This window comes from Danio rerio, chromosome 15 (assembly GCF_049306965.1).
Source record: "Danio rerio strain Tuebingen ecotype United States chromosome 15, GRCz12tu, whole genome shotgun sequence".
Classification (NCBI taxonomy): Eukaryota; Metazoa; Chordata; class Actinopteri; order Cypriniformes; family Danionidae; genus Danio; species Danio rerio.
The window spans coordinates 27,821,815-27,842,888 of record NC_133190.1 but is presented as its reverse complement, the minus strand read 5'-3'; the positions used below and the strand labels follow the sequence as shown (position 1 = coordinate 27,842,888).

Below are 21,074 nucleotides of genomic sequence, written 5' to 3'. Positions count from 1 at the left end.
AAATTACTTTGTAAAATAAAATTATACATGCGCAGTGGGTAGCACAATCACCTCATATCAAGAAGGTCGCTGATTCGATCCCTAGGTGGGTCAGTTGCCATTTCTTTGTGGAGTTTGCATGTTCTCCCCGTGTTCGTGTGAGTTTCCTCGGGGTGCTTCGGTTTCCCCCACAGTCCAAAGACATGTGCTAGGTGAATTGGGTAAGCTAAATTTTCCGTAGTGTATGTGTGTGGATGAAAGTGTATGGGTGTTTCTCAGTGATTGGTTGCGGCTGAAAGGGCATCTGCTGGGTAAAACATATGCTGGATAAGTTGGCAGTTGAATCCACTTTTGCTACCCCTGATTAATAAAGGGACTAAGCTGAAGGAAAATAAATGAATTATATAACCATAAACATTCCAAAAAGAATGATAAGAGAATAGAATACAGTCAATTAATCAAATCTCATCAAAAAGTCATATCTTTATCATCATACCAGAAAAAAAACACTGATTTACTGTTATATAAATGCAGACACATGCAGATAACTTCATAAACATAAATTACAGATAACTTTTGTAAAAATACAAGATAAAGAATGCGTAAAATTATGTTTAATAGACATTCTGTGTTGAAGATATATTAAGTAAAAAATAAACAGCAGGCTTAGACTGACTTGTAGATATATGTAAAAGAATAAGTAATCATACCACGTTTTATTATATTTTAAATAAGAAAACTTCTTGCTGACAAATGAGTAAAATGCAGTAGCTTGAAGGAGCCATATACAGTATATAAAGCATTACTTAGTTTTTGATTAATTAGTTATTATAAGACCACACTGGGATTCATAAAGAGAGTATTATGCTATCAAATGTTTATTTTTCTAAATATGCCAGACAATTGTGTACCAATTTTTGGTACTTCCAATCACTTTTATTACACTTAAGAAATTACGTGTGCTGCTTGTTCAAACTGCTTATTTAAAATAAGCTGAAACAACACAATTATTAAGTTTTTTTTGGGAACAACTTTATTGTTTTATGTTTAATCAACTCAAATTTGTACAAACTAATAAGTTGGGGTATACGCACTTTTAATTTCAGCCAGCCAGCCTCATCGCTTCCGGTGAACTGTCTTTCCATTATACAATCGCCACGTTTAAGGTCTGATTTCTTTAAAAATCAGAGATCTTCAATGTCTGATAGATATTCGATATAAAGTGGGTCTCAGAGCGGACATGAAGCACTGCATTAAAATCCATTTCTCCCCTCCATGTCTTTAAAATATGGACATTTATTTTACCTCAGTATATTCAATGGAGTTTCTGCGTTAGCTTGCTTGTCCTGACTGTGCTGGTTACACGGTCTTTCATCTCGTTTTACGCTTGAACAACTAAATGAATGCTTAAGTCTATTTAACTGAATGAATTGTAATTACATTACAACATCGATGCTGCAAAAGGAACCTTATGAAAATTCAAATAGTCACATTAAGCTTTCACCGGAAGTTTATCATTGGCTGTAAAACACTAGGTGCACATTGAGCTCGTTCCTTCATGCAGACCCAACACAAATCGATTGCAAGTGTCTCAAAACTGAAAATTCTGTCATCATTTACTCCCAATTACCTCCCAATGGTTCCAAACAAATATGAGTTTCTTTCTTCTGTTGAACATGAAAGAAGATATTTTGAAGAAACTTATAACCGTTGACCAAAGGTGGATGTCAATGATTGGTTTACAACATTTTCACAATATTTTCTTTTTTTTCAACAGAAATATATAACACATAAAGGTTTGCAACCACTCGAGGATAGGTAAAAACAGAATAAAGTAAAATATTTGGTTGAACTGTCACTTTAAAAACAAACCCATCTAAAACGCGCTTCTTCAAATGAACCTCCGGGCTTGCCGTAGCCGGTTGTTTGGTTTGGGAGGGACCAACGCAAAGGCAAGCAGGTCAAGAGGAGGAGAAACCACGTGTGACAGTCAGGCAGCCTGAGAACTGGAGCTCTGTCCTTCGCAAGTTAGCTTGTTTTTGTAATATCTTTGCATGCAACCGGACAGCCGTTCCGTCAAGCGGAGAAGGCAGGCCATTCAGCAGACTCACTAAACAGCCCACACAACGGACGTCTGCTGCTAACTCTCTCTCAACCCGAGGAACCATGGTGAGCAAGACGGATGACATCCCAGCATCAGTGCCGAACTGCAGCCCGGCTGATTTTGCCCGGGACGGAGAGACAGCCAACAGCAAAGGCACCACCAGTAAGAAGGAGGCATCGTGTGCCTGCGGTATGTCAGCTTTACACCGTTTCCACCTGCAGCATGTGCTTGGAAATCACGTCAATTGATGATCTTAGTGTGTTTAACCTGTCAGTTTGGAGTTAATAAGTGTTCTGAGATATGATTGACTGGATAGAGGTCAAAGTGAAGCAGGTACCAAAGGACATAAACAGGCAGAGAGTCCTCCAGGGTGTCTGTTTTAGATCATCTTAAGGTTAACAAAAGGGAAGTAGGTGCCTTACAACCTTGTACAGGCCATTCATTTCAGCTCTTCTCAACCTTCTGAACTCCAAGGCCCTCAATTGTCCTAGGATTTTGTTTATAAGTTACTGGATGAGGATAAAAAACTTGTAACAGTAGTTTTAATTAGTGTTACTCAGTTTAAAGTAAGAATATAACCTTTAAATGTATTCAGTTTTGAACCTTAAATATAAATTATATGAAATGTCATTTTTTTAAAGATTGAGCTGTAGTAATCATGGTAATGTTCCTTCATAAGGATAATGTATTGATCTAATTTATTACTTTTATTATTTTTTTTATGATTTTAGATCATGATGAGGCCCCCTGCTTGAAAAACACCTCATTTCTGTCTTGCCTAATGGACTTTAAGTCTGGATCTTGTCCTGCTGCTTGGTTGCAGATAAACTCATTAACAGCTTGTTTCTCAATACTATAGTATTATTTTAAAAAGGCAGGTTATCCAACTAAAGCTGAATTTCAGTATAGTAAGTTTTAAACTATAAAAACAGTGACCATTTCCTTTTAGTTCTGAAGGTTATTACATTTTGTTGAATTGATCTTGTGGTGTTTTAGACAGGTTTGAGCTTTAGATTTAATTGATGGCCATTTTATGAGAGGTTGAAATTGGGTTAGTAGGTAAACTTTAGCAAAGGTGAGGTAAGAGGGGTGTCTGTTTGCTCAAGGGTTATTGTTTTGCCTGAACACTTATTAGAGCAATAGCATAACATAAAAAATTGTGTTTACTATAGTTTTATGTCTTATCAGACATTTAGAACCTAATTATGGATCATTTTGCATTTACAATAAATAATACTATAGTTAATTGCAGTTTTTAAAATGTAATTTATAGGAATAATAATTGCATGATAAATGACAACATAAACTTTCATCAGGAAATGTTTACACTAGTCTCTGTTGTAACAGAGTCAACATGAAGTGTAGGGCTGAGGTGAATGAACGACCACAGGGAGCTCTTAAAACTTTACCGCTAAATGTGTTTCTTGTTATGATAAGTCTTATTATCAGCCTTGTAAAGCGTTGTCAGTAGCCTGTCCGCTAGCTGTGTGTGAGATCCTGACGCACATGTGTTGTAACTGCGCGCATGAACACGAATAAACTGAAGGTCACCTTCAGTGCGACGGAACCATTGAGCGACGGAGGGAGAGCGGGGTTTTACTACGGCCTGATTTTAGGGTGACCCCATTTTGTTTCGTATGGTTTAAAACTTACTATTTCTAATTTAATTTCCGTAGTGAGTTATAAACATATACGCTCTTAATAATTTACAGCTTGTTTCTTTCAACGACGCGTCTGCCTCTAGGTACCCCTCTTGTTTTTATTCTCAAAAGTGTTGCGCTCCTCGACCGGGAAGCGGAAGTAGCTGCACATGGAAAGTCATGGTGCATGTATGCCGATAGAAGGTTATTGCTACCAGTTAAATATAGAGGGATCTGTTTGGTAAGTGGTCGGTTTGCACAGTTTGACTGCCGCGTAGGAGCGATGCTGTAATTTGCGACTTATTTTCGAGCTTTAGGCTGTCATTAGATCGCTTTTCGAGCAGATAGCCGGGTGTTGTGCACACTGTCAGTTAGCTGGTGCTGCTGTTCGTGTCACATTTAAGGAGACCTTGGAAGAGGCTGACTGTCAGTGTGACACCTGACAGCTGCGAAATTGGTCATTTCTGACAGCTGTTGATTGTCTTTGATTTGTTTGCTTTGATGCTCGAGATTGTGAATGCTTGAGACTGATGTGATCTCTCTCTGTTAGATGTGCATTTGGCAAGATCTGTGTGCAATTACACTATTATTATACAGATAATACTTGTTTATGAAGCGATGTTGGAATTGGAAGTTGGTTAGACTCGGTTAGCTTTTTACTTTTTGAGATTTTTGTAATTATATTGTAATATTAAATTCCAAGTAGCAAGAACATTGTATTATACCCTTTTCTGCTATGTTTTGACTATTAGGATGTTCAGGTCAATGTATTTTGGGTGTCTACATTAAATTAAATAATCAAAATTTTTAACGTGCCTTATTAAATGCAAATAAGGCCTCAAAGCCAATTTTTTTATAAAATGTTGAAATAATGGGTGAAAATATATTTTTAAAATTATAAATGCCGTCATTGTAAAGATACTTCACCGAAAAATGACAAATCATGCGTTGATGCTCGAGATGGTGCATGCTTGAGACTGATATGATCTCTCTCTTTTAGATGTGCATTTGGCAAGATCTGTGTGCAATTACACTATTATTATACAGGTAATACTTGTTTATGAAGCTATGTAGGAAGTTGGTTAGACTTGGTTAGTTTGCTTTCTTGCTCAGATTTTTGTAAATGTATTGTAATATTAATTAGCAAGTAGCAAAAACATTTTATTAAATCCTTTTCTGCTATGTTTTGACTATTAATATGTTCAGGTCAATGCAGTTTGGGTTTCCGCATTAAATTAAGTGAACAAAAGATTTCTAACATGCCATATTGAATGCAAGTGAAGCCTCAAAGCCAAGTGAAGCCATTATTCTTTAATAAAATGTTAAAATAATGGGTGAAATATTAAAATTATGTTTTATAAATGTCTTCCTTGAAGAAATACTAAACCTAAAAATCTACAAATCTGTCATTTACTCACCTTTTTTTTTTTTTTTTTTGTTGAACACAAAATATAAATATTTAGAAATGCTAGTAGCTGGCATCCATTGACTTTTATAGTAATAGCAAGCAGAGTTTTCCTAATATGAAAGTAAATGAGGGCCGGCAATCTTAAAATGATCTTCAACAAAAGAAAAATCGTAAAGATTTAAAACTGCACAAGGGCAAATAAATGGAGGAAATTTTATTATTTTGGGTGAACTGACCCTTTATGGTGTCTAAATATGCAAAGACTGTAGAATATTAGATTATAGTTGTATATGTGAAGTGTGTATATATAATATAAAAGGAACTTTTGTATATATGTCATTAAATACTCTTGTTCTATGACGAATTGTTTGTTTTTTTTATTTAAACTGTTACACATATATATTGCAGATTTTTTTTAGTGGATATCTTCTGTAAATCATCATAAAAAGTATGATAAAACTGGACGGATTCTAATTTAAAGAAAACAAACATCAAATATTCAATTTTAGTACCAATTCATAACAATAAATATTGAAACTGCTTAAAATAGTTCAAGTTCTTAGTTTTTAGTTTTGATGACTTGCTTAATTCATATTTAACTTAACTGGGTTTTCAAGTGAGCATGTTGAAATCACATAATCAGCTTTATTTTACTTGTTAAACCATCTTATGAAGGTGTACTTTCACTTGTAAAATGAACTAACCATGGCTGACAGTAAAAAAAACTTGGATTTCAAGGTTCACTTCCTGCATCTTTTGCATGACTAGTGCCAAATGTTGTAACACACTGGGCTCTGTTGCCTCAACACATCATGCCACTCCACAGGGAATCGCTTGCGTCTCTCTTGCTAGACCACCATGATCTCAGTTGTGATAAAGTCTGCCAGGTGTTTTGTGTGTGTGACTGCAGGTTTAACCGCCAATATGTGCTGTTGCCATTTAGCACGTTTACTTCAGTTTGTTGTTGTTAAAAGCAATATTGTTGACACAAAGGGACTTTACACTTCTGTTTCTGTTTAATCCTTAGTTGGTTAGTCAATGCACTGTTGCATAGGACGAGAGAGAGAAGTAAGGTTAGTTAGTGTAATATCTTTGTCTTTGAATGATTTGTCAGCATAGGCTTGAAAATGAATAGGTTTGAATCTTTTGTGGTCTGCATTAAAGTCACACTGCGTCCACATCATATAAATTGAGATGGACTTAAAGGATAAAGGATTGAGGAAAGTCTTGGAAAATGCTTGCCGGTACCGTTACAGCAAGATTAGAATATCGGTATATACAGGTAGTCTCATGTAAATTGTTTTGGTCTGATCCTCAAGCCTTTAGTATTTAGTGAATGTGGCCTGCATATGGACTTCACCCAGCCGAGGGAGAGTGTGGACTGAAGGACATGGGGATTGACTTTGGGGTTGTGCAACGCCGAGGCTCAAACCTCATACACACTTTGATCTATTTGAAAAGCAGCCATTGTTGTGATGCAATTTGCAATTCATTAGTTTGGCTGGTTTGACAAGTCCTAGAAAAGGCCTAAAACCTATCCATCATAAAATCTGAAGGATTCCTAAACATAAGATTTTGTTTTGAAGACTTTAAAATTAGACAATCAAGTATAGTTATAATAAACTTGAAGAACGCATATTTTATACATAAATTAGACAGAAATTAAATCATATCAATTTATACAGATTATGATTATGCAACCTATCAGGCAATTGCATCACATAAAATTGTTGTCTCATTTTATTAAAGTATTGTTATCATCAGTTTATTCTTAAAATCGTCATTATTTGGTTTAAAATGGTAACCTTAAATTCTTAAAATATTCCTAAAATTAAGACTTTTTTTGGTGTGATTTTTGTAATTAAATTAGAAATTTTGTAATAGCAGCAGCCCCTTCATTTAACTAATTGTCTATAACCACTTAACCTAAAGCTTAAAATTAGATTTGCACTATATTGGGTAAGATCTGACAAACATTTAATCTAGCGTGAGATAAAATACCCATATGTTGGTGCTCAATAGCAGAGCAAACGCATTTAGGTTTGGTTTGAACTTAAAAACCAATGCTGGGAACGACTGAGAGGGAAAACAAACTCTATAATTCCTTTTATACTCTAAAAATAAATGACTAAAGACATGCCATTTACTCTTCGGTATAAGTACACAAAACATAAATTTAAGCTTGTTGGATATTGCTGCTTTTTAGACTCGTTTGTTGAATCTGTTTGGTCTGTAGTGTAAGCTGCTTATTGCTGTAGCCATGACCATTGTGAAGAGCCAAGGCCAGACTACAGTTGTCTAAAGCAAACAGTGTGTTTTAGCTCAGAGGTACAGCCCAGACAGCTGTGGCCTGCCTTGAGACTCAAGTCTTTGGCTCCATTTACACCTGGTTCTAAATCCCTACATGTGTTTTGGTTGATCAAATTACAAAAAGACATGAGCAACACATTCCTGTTCACACCTCAAATTTAATGTATAATTTTTTTGTGTGCACTTTCAGACTAACTTGATAATTTTCTTTTTGATGTGGGAGAATCTGTGAGTTGGATGTATCTGAATAGAATTTTTTTTGTAATGTTGCAAAATAATTACATGCTGTACAATCCCCAATAGTCTAAGTTTGTCTAGTTTCTTAAACAAAGAATAGACATCATAATACTGAGTCGGCACTGCGATCCTCTGCCCTGTCCCCATTGCAGCAGCAACCCACTCACGAAAAATACACACTTAGGCCCCGTTTACACTAACACGTCTTAGTTTTAAAATGGTGTTTCACCTAGCATTTCTGAAAAGCCATCTTTCTACACTATACTGCTGAAAATGCACATCACGTGACTACACACAGGCATACACTACAGCATACAAGCGTGTCTGGGCCCCAGGCAGTCAGCGGGTGCTTTGAGCACAAAAACCCAGAAAGCAGTGCAGGTCAGACAGTATATCAAGGCTGTACCGCTGTATCGCGTCTTACTATAGTTGTTAAATGTGATATTTAATAAATCTTTTCTTTATTTAACGACTCTTCAGTCTTTTGACTCTTTAAAGTAACAGGTCACAGCGTCAGAACACTGCTTCAATCCTTTTTCCACGCTTGTACTTAGTAATTTTAGCAAAAACCGCATATACAGCTGGTTTCTGTTAGTTTTGCACTTTTACAAAGCAAGTTTGTCGACACCATTATAACGGCACAGATCACTGCCTATTCATGCCAGAGTCCCAAGGAAAAGGCGATTGACAGGTGGTAATTTCTGTGTAACTTATCTTTATTTATTTATTTATTTATTTATGATTTGGTTATGGGTAAAACAAAGACACTGCAGGTCAGGTAGTTCAAACTGTAGGCTAAAAATAATTATTTTGTTATAAATTCATGAATTATTTATAAATCATTAATTCACCGCTGGCTATGATGATGATGCCATCGTCCATCGCGATGTTTCACATTAGACATCGTACAATGCCAAATTGGTTGACATCTGCCAATCCTATGATACAGAAAGATTCAGATGGATGGATCAATAGATACTGTAAATTGTTTACTGATCATTTCTTCTAATTATTTCCTAATTGGTTTTTAATAACTACTTGATTGTCTGAATTTATACTTGATTAATATATATTTTGAACATCAATTAACCAGAGATTAAGTTGTATATCTTGGTACAATTTTTTAAATGCAGATATTAGGCAGTTGCTTCACATAAAACTGCTTTTGTGACTGAAATCAGATCCGTGTTGGTTTGCATTTTAAAAAGTCAGATTAACAGCACAATAAGTATTTTTATATATTGAATTTTAAATAATTCACAAACCTGAATTTCATCATGCAAAATGCATTTGCAAAACAAAATGCATCAAAAGAACATTTTATTTCAGAAATCTAATTTGTAGTCAAAATTTAAGTATATATTTAGATTTAGGACATTATTAACTATTGGATTTTAGGCATGTATTTTTTTTGTCTCATCACTTAAAGGGACAGTTCACCCAAAATATTCTAAATTTTGTCATTATTTACCCTATTTATTTTAAACCTTTATAAGTTTCTTCATGCTGACAAAAGAAGATATTTTGAAGAATGTTGGAAACCTGTAACCGTTGACTTGCATAGTATCTGTTTTTTCTGATTTGGAAGTGAATGGTTACTGGTTTTCCGCTTTCTTCAAAATATCTTCTTTTGTGTTCAACAGAAGGAAAATTCATAAACGTTTAGAACCACTTGAGGACGAAGAAATAGTGAGTAAGTTTTAATTTCCAGGTGAGCTATTCCTTTAAAGTAAGTCTCAGAAATGTTATTATTGATTAATAACGATCATGTGCTTTTTTTTGACAAACTCTGGATGTCATTGAAAGTAGACAGCATCAACACATTTTAGCCCTGTTTACGCCCATTTAGTATTGTCTGTCTTTGATCAGATAACAAAAATACATGTTAAATGTCTTGTGTATATGTTTTTTTTACTGTCATCTTATTCAGCTCAGAGTATCAGCAAACCTGCAGCCTCAGCAGATCGTTGTGTTAGTGAATCTGTCAGTAAAGCAGAAGCAGTTAAAGGCAGTGGAGTCAGGTGATATTTCAGCAAGTCTGGAGAGTGTGATTGGGCCAGTTACCCCTGGAGAGCCACAATTTGAGCTGTTGTTGTGTAGATCTCCATGGCTGCTCTGTGTTGCGCTGTGGGAGTCCAGTCGATGTGCTAGTTGGCTGACCTACCGCTAAAAAGCCTAGCCTTTCTGCTACTCCTTCAGGATAAGTAGTAGCTGCTTAACGAATTAAGTGAGATGTGTTTCAAGGAATGAAAGCGATTAAAGTTTAGAGGGCTGAAGTGAGATTATGTCACTAATGTAACAGTTTTTGGAACTTTATTTTGCTTTTATTTTTTTTTTGCTTTTGTCATTTTACTTGTTACAAAGCATGTAATGTCTGATAGCAATTGATTCTATGTTTTCATTCCTCTATACATTACAGTCCATTGCTTTGCATAAGTATTTGAAACGGGAAGCAAAAAAGTTCCTTTTGATGCATGCCTGGTACTAAAATTATGACTAGCATCAATATATAAAAGTTGACAGAACAAAACACTTGGAACTCTTAACAGAAATATTTCTTATAAAACACAGCAGAGAAACAATTGCCCTATCCTTCACCAATAACCAACCTAAAGTTTTATGCATTTTCATAATATAAACTTTTCTATTACAATGTAAAATTAGTTGTGCAGCTCTATTCTGGACTAACTCTAATTTATCGAAGTCTTGACTTGATGCTATTGACCATACCACTGGACAATAATCTAGATAAGTAAGAACAAAAAACTAAAAACAACAAGGCAATTGTTCAGGTAATTGTTCTGACTGTAATTTACTTTAACTTTTTCAATTAAAAAAAAAAATCAAATATCGATACTCATCATGTACATTTACACATTTATATTAAGTCAGTTGGCAGACGTTTTTGTTCAAAGTGACTTACAAATCAGCACAGAGGCAGTACACACAGGACGTGCTTATTATTCAAAGGAAGTTATTAGTTTTTAATTCACTTAATCTAGTATTTATAAAATAAATTAAATGTATGTACAAAATTATCTTTTATTATTATATTTTGTGAAATAATTGTTTTATATTAATTATTATATCAAGTTAACTTAAATTAAAATATTACAATAAAACTGAGATCATTATTTTTCAGTTCAGTATTACTAATTATAAACAAATTAAATTTGTTTAGTTTTATGACTTTTTTTTGTACTTCAGCTTTGTTTGTCAACCACACTCTAACCACAATGTGAAACCCCTTTACTTTGAGCAGTATATTAAACAATTTGGAACACTTAAATATATAATTATATTTTATATAATTTGCATTTTATTAATTTTAGTTTCTTGGTCTCGGTTAAAGGGATTTTTATTTTCATTTTTGTCAAAAACAACAACACAAAAAAATTTCTCTGTTGACTTTATTCCTTCAATTTTTTTAATGTCTTTTCTCCTTAGGGCACGGTGTTGAGACAGCAGTGATGAACGGGGATGCGGGTCATGATCAGGCGGAGGAGGCCGACTCAAAGCAGGACGGCAGTGGCGACGCAGACCAAGCAGAAGATGCTAACGAACAAGAAGTAATCGTAATTCAAGACACTGGCTTCACTGTGAAGATCCAAGCACCAGGAACCGAACCCTTTGACCTTCAGGTGAGCCCACTAACTGCTCATTACTTTCATTGGGACGTTCATAACAAAGTATTGCAACAAAACCTGTGGTCCGTGCTCAGGTGTCTCCACAAGAGATGGTACAGGAGATTCATCAAGTTCTGATGGACCGGGAGGACACCTGCCATCGCACCTGCTTCTCCTTACAGCTCGACGGAAATGTTCTTGACAACTTTGCCGAGCTGAAATCCATCGAGGGCCTTCAGGAAGGCTCGCTTCTCAAAGTGGTCGAAGGTACGGTTCAGAATCTTATATCAAGTACAGTGGTGCAAATTAACTTATCACAAATACAAAAAATACTGTAAGTAGCACTGTAAATTGTACTTTACTAACTGTTTTAAAAATGTGAATTTTCGCTTGAGTACATTTTAGTGTTATCTAGGGCTATTAATGCTGTTGTGTGTTTCCTGTAGAGCCCTACACAGTGCGTGAAGCTCGCATTCATGTCCGTCACATCAGGGACCTGCTGAAGAGCCTGGACCCATCAGATGCTTATAATGGAGTAGACTGCAACTCCCTCTCCTTCCTCAGCGTCTTCTCAGAAGGAGATCTTGGAGGTCAGTGACAGAAAAATTTCGAGTTTGCGATGAGATAATTCACCCAAAAATAGAAAAAAAAGCTGTTATTTTATGCACCCCCAGACCATCTCATGTTTTTTCACCTAGTAGGACATTAAACCTGAAACTGCGGTTCTTGGGGATTCATAAAATACAAGTCAACAGCTACCGGCACTTTGAGAGCAAAACAAATTAATAACCATGGGTCCTCGGGGAAACAATGTCTTATGATGAAAAAATTATTGTCTTTGCTAAAATTTTACATTATTTACTAGGGGTGTCACGATTTCGATTTTTAATCGAAATCAATCGAAATTTATGCTCTATTTCGATTATCAAATCAAAAAATAGAATCGTCGATGCTGCCACGCCCCCATGTCACGTCAGCTTGGCTTGCCAAGCGGGAAAAAAACAGGCTTGTTGAAGTGCTTGTTAAACTGCAGAAGCAGGAGACCCGTCGAGAACTTAAACCCTCTCCTCTTTCAATGAAGTCGCTGGTGTGTAAGCATTTTGGATTTCCAGTGAGTTATGTTGACAACGTTCGTGTTGTCGACAAAAAAAAACACAGTTTTGCAAGCTCTGCTATGTACATATTACGTACGGTTCGTCCGATACACAACACTGGCATCGCGATCCTCCGCCCGCCCCCGTTGCAAATCCGCTCACGAAAAGTACACACTCAGGCCCTGTTTACACTGTGTTTGTTTTTAAATGGCATTTTAGAACGACAACGATTTGACATCCACAGTGGCGTGTAACATTTCTGAGCAGCCCTCCTTCCTCTCTACCTCTAAAAATGCACATCACGTGACCACACAGACACACATACAGCCTTGCGCTCGAGAGAGCAGGTCCAGGCAGTCAGAGGACTGCTTCAATCTTTCACTCACTTGTACTTAGTCATTTTAGCGAACACCTCAGATACTGTTGGCTGGTTCCTGTTGGTTGTGCGTCTTTTTTACCGACGCCATTATAACGACACAGATCACTGCCTATTCACGAGTCCCGCAGAAAAAGTGATTGACAGGTGGTAATTATGTGTGTATCTTGCCTTTATTCATTTACTGTATGATTTGTTTATGGCTAAAACAAAGACCATGCAGGTCAGGTAGTTTAAACGGTAGGCTACAAAATATTTATTGGTCATTAATTAATTAATTATTCATAATCGAAAATCGAATCGTGCCTTTAGAATCAAAAATGTAATCGAATCGAGGATTTGGAGGATCGTGACACCCTTATTATTTACAGAATTGTTGTCATTGGTCCACCCACACCCTAATCAAACAGAGAGTGGTCTTTTTCATGCTGTGTTTTGAAAAAAAAATACAATGAGATTCGCCTGATGACTTGAATATTTGGAAAGAATTTTATTTTAAGTTTTGGAAAATAAACATTTGGTCAAAAAAACTTCCAATTAAAAAAAAAAAAGATTTTTCATGTTTTTTCATTCATTTATTTTTTATAGGTTATATTTATTTATATAATTAAATAAATATTTATTAATTAAAATTTTTAATGAATGAAAATAATATATTTTTTAAATTAGTTTTAAACAATTTTATTTATTTGTTTTTATTATGTCAGCTTATTTAAATTTTATATCGAATAATTTTATGTAAGTTCATTTATTACCAGAAATGATTAAGTGCATTGATTTATTGTACAATCTGGGAGTGAATTGAGAATAAAACAAACCAAAACTTAAGCATATTTGGTGTTAATATTTTGGTGATTAAGGTATGTTTTAGTATTATGTATTGTATGATTTTACTGTTGTATGAAACGGTATGGCATAAAACATTTTTAGTGTGTTGCCATCAATTAATAACTGCACTCCCGGTTTCAGGCATTGTATGTTCATTAACATTTTCTACTCGCAGCTATGACTTTATTCACAGCAAATGAACTGAGCTATTCTGACACTGTGAAACAGACTATATTATAAACTACCCGTTTAAATGACACTCTTCACTCTGAAACCAGTAGCATGTTTATTTAAATAAATCTCACTATTTGACAACTGCACTAGTCCACGTCGCAAGATTAATTTTGTTTCGATATATCCTGCAGTCCTATTGGTGAGCGTTTTGCTCTTTCCTCTGCAGATACTGGCAAGCGCAAAAAGAAGGGCAGTGAACTTGAGCAGATTGATTGCACACCTCCCGAACACATTCTGCCAGGCAGCAAAGAGCGTCCTTTAGTTCCCCTTCAGCCACAAAACAAAGACTGGAAGGTGAGAGTTGATAAAAGATTTTGCTGTGACATCAGATGCCTTGGTTTTGATTTTGACTGCTTTCGCCTCCATCTGCAGCCTATGCAGTGCCTGAAGGTTTTGACCATGAGTAGCTGGAACCCTCCGCCCGGCAACAGGAAAATGCACGGTGACCTCATGTATCTGTACATCGTGACTGTTGAGGACAGACACGTCAGCATCACTGCCTCCACACGCGGATTCTACCTCAATCAGTAAGAGTGTCACTCCACTTTTGAAATTAATTTGTAACATTAATACTAAAAAGTTCTAGTGAAACTATTATTTGTAAGTTGCAACTAAGTATTTGGAAATCATCCCAAAAAAGAAATAAGGATGTCCTCTGCAACCAGTTTCCTTCAATGGAATAAAAAAAGGAAAGGAAAAAATCTAAATTGATTATAAGCAGGAGGTATTGTATATTTAATTGTTCATGATCACCATATTTGTCTTTTAAAGTAGTCATTTTTAGATTATAAAACAAATTAATAAATAACTTAAAAAAAAATTAAAACAAGTAAATTTGCTTGCTTTGCCCACTCGTCTTTAGCAATGAGCTCTAACTATTTCAGGTTGGAGAGTCTCCTTACCATCACCCTGATCTTTAGCTCCCTCCACAGATTCTCAATTGGATTTAAGTCAGAACACTGGCTGGGACACTTTTTTTTAGAAGCCTTGCTAACAAAATGGGTGCCTCTTAGTAAAGTATGAGTGATGTTTTAGTTAAATAGTATTGGGAAATATGTATGAAAACTAAATATGTAAATAAAGAATAATTCCAGCATTTTCTGAAAATATGATGACAATTATTATAGATTGCATTTGAATGAGTTGAACATTTTTGATCTGTTTCAGGTCCACTACTTATAACTTCAGCCCCAAGCCAGCCAATCCCAGCTTCCTCAGTCACTCTTTAGTGGAACTACTAAGCCAGATCAGCGCTGCCTTTAAGAAGAACTTCACCACTCTGCAGAAGAAGAGGTACTGCACTATTATTAAGATCAATTTACTTCACATCATACCTACGCTCTGATTAGATTTACAAAGAGAATTTACATCTGAAACAATCGGCTGTACCCTGCTAAGAGAATCGTGACCCATCTTATCTTCACCAGGACACATTTCCATGTACAATTAACATCCTACTCTAGAGTATGATATAGCTTATCTGAATGTAGCAGTATGCGTGTTTTTGTGTGCAGTATTGACGCATTGTCTTATATGTTAACAAAAAAATTAAAGTTAACTATATTCTGTATGTTTTAACTTTATTCTGTTTGTTTTGTGATAAAACCGTTATTGAGGGAAAAAAATCTGTTCACTGCTTAATTGTGTTTTAACGTTTTAATTTAGTGTGTTTTTTTTAATCTACTACTAATACTAAAAATTTTAGGAGTACGATTTTGTAATAAAGTTGAGGTATGATGCCTTCTAGTTGAAAAACCCTTTTGTAAATGTTTACATGTGATATGTGATTATTCCCCCTGAATTTATTCAGTTATCATGTCCTGTTATTAATATTGGTTTTGTAATTTTCATTAGGGTTCAGAGGCATCCATTTGAGAGAATAGCCACTCCCTTTCAAGTGTACAGCTGGACTGCACCACAGATTGATCATGCTATGGACTGTGTGAGAGCAGAGGACGCCTACACCTCCCGACTGGGTTATGAGGAGCACATACCTGGCCAAGTATGTTCTAAATTATTGTTTTTTTTTTATTTTGGTGTGTGTGTGTGTTTTTTTTGTTAATAATTTATGAGGATATCCTGTTTTTCAGCACCGGTTAGTTTTTAACAAGTGTAGAAAAATGCCACAAATGAGTGTGGTAAAGATATCGAGTGTGGTAGGAAAATGGACAGACAACAGCAACTGCAGATTTAGTCCATTAGATTTTACTTTAAATCAACAAAATAAACGTATACCTATCCTGTGACCTAAATGTATACGTATCCTGTGAGTAATTTAAGATCTGCTTTAGAAATTAGTATGTATATTTTACTTTTAAAAACTTGATCTATGATCCTAATTATCCATAAATGCATATCTCAATTACAATTTGCTGTCTCACATTTTAAAATGTCTGGTATTAAATCAATGCAAAAGTCGAATCCTGTGATGTTGATGAAGAAAGAAATTAAATATGCAAGATGATAATGTTGCAAAGTTTTCTCTTATGACTAAAAATAATAAATGGATGATTCAGTTTTTGTCTTTGGTTCTTTCTTAAAAGGATAGTTCAAACAGAAATAAAATTTGTCATAAATGACTCTCCCTTCCTCCCCATCATAGATGTCAGTGGCTACCGGTTTACATTATTCTTTAATAAACTCTCTTCATTTGTGTCTGAGTAAACGATAACTAAATATGTATTTTGGAGTGAACTATCCCTTTAATATCTCATTATTTTGTTTATTGCTTTATAACGGAAGTTTCTTTGTTCTCCATGACAGACTAGAGACTGGAACGAGGAGCTTCAGACAACCAGAGAACTTTCTCGAAAGAACCTTCCAGAGCGCCTGCTTAGAGAGCGAGCCATATTCAAGGTGAACACACAAACAACACAAAGCTTCAGTGTTTCGTCTCCCAAACTCCTTTGAGCTCAAACACACTTCTGTTCCTCAGGTTCATAGTGACTTTGCCGCTGCGGCGACCCGTGGTGCGATGGCGGTCATTGATGGCAACGTCATGGCCATCAACCCTGGTGAGGAAACGCGCATGCAGATGTTCATCTGGAACAACATCTTCTTCAGCTTAGGTTTTGACGTGCGCGACCACTACAGGGAGCTCGGCGGAGACTCTGCTGCCCATGCCGCCCCTACCAATGACCTGAACGGGGTGCGAGCATACAGCGCTGTAGACGTGGAAGGACTCTACACTTTGGGAACAGTAGTGGTTGACTACAGAGGATACCGTGTAACTGCGCAGTCCATCATTCCAGGCATTTTGGAGCGAGAGCAGGAGCAGAGCGTCATCTATGGCTCCATTGATTTTGGCAAGACTGTAGTGTCGCATCCAAAATATCTGGAGCTGCTGGAGAAGACCAGTCGCCCGCTGAAGGTGCAGCGCCATGCGGTGCTCAATGAGAAGGACAGCGCTGTTGAGCTTTGCTCCTCGGTGGAGTGTAAGGGTATCATTGGCAATGATGGCCGACATTATATCTTGGACCTTTTGCGCACTTTCCCTCCAGACCTGAATTTCCTGCCGGTGGAGGGGGAGGAGCTCACCCCCGAGAGCCAGAAGCTGGGCTTCCCCAGACAGCATCGCCATCGTCTGGCCTGCTTACGTCAGGAGCTCATAGAGGCCTTTGTTGAGCACAGGTACAAAACACAACATGCTGGATTAATTTAAATAAATAAATAAATAAATAAATTAATTAATTAATTTTTATGGATTAACAAAATTAATTTTATTTGAGAGTTTAGCTCAAATTTGTTGTCTAGTACACATGATCTTTACATTTATGGGTAACGCTTTTTAGAAAAAGTTGTATAAGTCCACATTACTATAAAGTGTTACTAAGAAATGTATTAATCCCATGTTTGGTAATAGTTTTGTTGTTTGTAAGATTATAAACGTAGTTAAATAAAATGTAAAAAACATGGAGGTTGCTTAAATATATGTAATTATGTCGGTTCAGTAATAAATCTTAACCGGTTATTACGTACTGACGTCATTTATCTTCCATGTGCGATTTCGCAGCAAAATAATATGGCGAAGGAGGCGAGGGAAAGTAAATAATGCTCTTACTACTTAAAAGGTAGATAATTATGCACAATTCAACTGCTTGTGAGTTTGCTAGAATGTCTTTCATTGACACTGAAGAAGGCACAGCACACGAGCTGCTATTTCACTACTAGGAAGAAATGCTGCAAAAATCCATCTCTGCCTCTCTCTTACTTTGGACATTTGACCCGCTGCAGTGTTCGTGAGGTAACTTTTCCTCTCCTCTCGGCTGTTAAAACAATACTTGTGGATCCAGACACGAGCGTGCCTGTGATGCGAATTTTCTCCACTGTGTCTATTATGGATTACCTGTGATAACCGCAAATGATGCGCATAAAGATTGTTACCGCGGCTTTCCTTCCCGCGTCACTCATCAGTAAACAGTGCTTTCATTTCTAATGACAATCGCAGTTCTTTCTGTTGAGCAGGTGATGACAATGACCATTCATAGGAGTGTAAGACCTCGCCTGTCAGCGCTCAAAAAGCAAGCGGGATAATATTGACATTAGTTTATTTGCTATAAATGCTTGCGTTGTCTTCTGTGCATGTATTGGAGTTTCGTTTAATACATTTAAAAAAAAAAGAGTGTTTTCTTTGAGCAGGTCAAATTAAAGCTACAGTTCATATATCTTACTGTATTAAAGGACAAAACTGCATTACAAATAATATATAAATATTAATATGTTTATAGGTTTTAATCTTTTGTTGGGAAGATAAAATCTAATTATGTATAGAAAGCATCGTCAATGCACCATGATGTGAATTGAACCAAATCGATGGTATGATAATTGTTACTGAACTGTGAGACCAGTGTAGGGTCACACACCCCTATATAATATACATAATTCATACATTACCATAAATCAGCCTGATTGCTGCTGTTGTTGTTGATAGCATTATTATTAGTAGTGTTTTTATAAATATTATACAATAGTTATCATTTGTAGTAATGTTTTAATAGTAAATCTTACAAAATTAAAGTAACATAAAAGTATAGGTATATTTTTATGTTGGAGCGTCAAACAGTCTGCTACCAATAAGTTTCTGAATTGCATGTTCAGTAATTAATTTATATTAAGCAAAATGAAAAAAAAAAACATAGGGTGGAATCAATGTGCTATAAATGCTTTTTTTGAGTTTAAACATGTTGTCCTTGTGTGTGTGTGTGTGTGTGTGTGTCTCAGATATCTCCTTTTCATGAAGATGGCAGCACTCCAACTAATGCAGCAGAAAGCAAACAAAGACAAGACTGCAGCTCTGCAGGACTCAAATGCTGCAGGTGCTGGATCTGAAAACAAACCTCTGGCTCTAGAATCCTGTGATGGCACACCAGACTCTCCGACTTCATCTGAATCCACGCTGACCCCTGAAGACTCGGAGGCCACCACTATCTCAGAGAACTCTTCTGCTGAAAACCAGGAAGCCATGACCGAGGTTCCTATAGCAAGCATCAATGGTACCCATGAGCCTTTGGCTGCAGAGCGGCAGAACGGAGGCTGTGATGGGCCTCTGGAGGGTAAGGAAGCTGATGAAAATATTCCCGGACTTGCCCAAGCTAAAGAGCTGGCCGAGTCCTTAGCAGCAGAAGATGGATCCGGTATCGGTACGTCCTGAGAGAGAACAAAAAAAGAGCCTGAGAGGAAACAAGGGCAACAGCTGACAGAGATATGCACACTTAATTAGTTGTTTTTCTAATTATTTATTTTTTTTTTTTTGGGTCCACAAGACTTGTGTCCTTGACTCTTTAGATAGTCCCCATAATTGCTAAATCATGGAGGATCACGAAATTCAGAGAAGCTTTAAATACAAAAAAATTGCAGCTGATTTTGAGCAAACTTGTAAGCTTTGACATTATTGCATGTATCAGTTAGCCATTTAAAGTATTCACACACTAAATTGATCACTGAACTTAATGCAAAACTGAAATAATGCAAAACGCTTAAATGTGAAAGGGATCGTTTGATTCGGTTACTTATTGTAGTTTTAACTTTTAACAGTTGACAGTAACAGAGTTAATGTTTTCCACCATTTTGTGCTTTAGCTCAAGATGCTAACTTCAAACCAGATACCACATGGCATGTCTAAAACTGAATTTTACAATATAGTTTATTAAAAAAGTGCATGAGAGATTCACAGAAGTATCACTAATAACAGAGTCTACTACTTCCCTAAACATTTTGTACAAAATGAATGAGAGAAGAATGATGACATCCTTCAGTGCCTTCAGATATTTCCCGCCAGAGGAAGTAAAGTCATCTGGAGCAAGTTGCATGCTTTTTCTATGAGTGCTCGAAGGTTTATGGGTTTTTATAACCAATATAACAATTAAAAAGAATTTAGCAACAGACACTGTTTTTTCAATAATTTAAATTACAATTAATTCAGAAAATAGGCGTGTTAATTTAACTTAGAGTAAACGTACAAAGATGAAAACTACCCTTTGTTCATTATAATCCTGATGAAATGCATGATTCTGAAGGCAGAGATGGTCAAAAATAGTTATAATGGAAGGCTTCAAATGACTATTTTCAAGACAAAATGTCCTTAAATGCACATTCAAACATTATTTTTAGACCTAACTTTAATATAATTTGTGATCTTCAAAACTCTTAAATTAAAGGTGTTTTTGTTGTTGTAAAATAAAAGGTTTATCTAGGAAGTGCTAAATGTATCCATTATTCTAGAGTCATCCAAATGTAAATTTCAAGAAATCTCAATAGAATAGCAGACTACTTTGTATAAAATGTACACTGTAAAACTTAATTAAAAAACTTAAGTTAAGGTAACACAAACCCTTTGAGGAAATTGATTGCAACAAACTATTTAAGTTTAAAAACTAATCCTAATGAGTACTGTGAACTTAATCCATTTGAGTAAACGAAGCAATTTGAGCACAGTAAAACCCAATAAATGAAGAGAACTCGAACCAACTGAGTGCTGTAAAATACAATAAATTAAGGCAACTCAAACCGATTAAGGAATCGATTGCTACAAACCATTTGAGTTAAACGAATCTATAAGAGTACTGTGAACCTACTCCATTTAGGTTGAAGTAATGAAGTATTTAATTAACTTCTTAACTTCAAAACGGAGATAAACTTTCGAAATGAGTAGAATTAACTTTCAGTAAATTTTGAGTTAACTACACATTTCATTTGATAAAGTTGACTGTTGGGTTGCACAGTATATGTAAATAATATGT

General features: G+C 35.8%; 1 protein-coding gene across 4 annotated transcripts in view; it reads left to right on the top strand.

Moving 5' to 3' along the window:
* The first annotated feature begins 1,971 nt into the window (after positions 1 to 1,971).
* The window catches only part of cluha (clustered mitochondria (cluA/CLU1) homolog a), a 36,233-nt gene continuing 17,130 nt past the window's right edge, over positions 1,972 to 21,074 (top strand). The window contains 11 exon segments of one of the 4 annotated variants that reach the window (NM_001077560.1): positions 1,972 to 2,272; positions 11,126 to 11,319; positions 11,400 to 11,571; positions 11,751 to 11,894; positions 14,003 to 14,130; positions 14,209 to 14,363; positions 15,004 to 15,129; positions 15,691 to 15,838; positions 16,600 to 16,692; positions 16,772 to 17,466; positions 19,057 to 19,475. In NM_001077560.1, coding sequence (NP_001071028.1) covers positions 2,146 to 2,272; positions 11,126 to 11,319; positions 11,400 to 11,571; positions 11,751 to 11,894; positions 14,003 to 14,130; positions 14,209 to 14,363; positions 15,004 to 15,129; positions 15,691 to 15,838; positions 16,600 to 16,692; positions 16,772 to 17,466; positions 19,057 to 19,475 — 2,401 coding nt within the window. In that variant the 5' untranslated portion in view covers positions 1,972 to 2,145. 4 annotated transcript variants of the gene reach the window in all.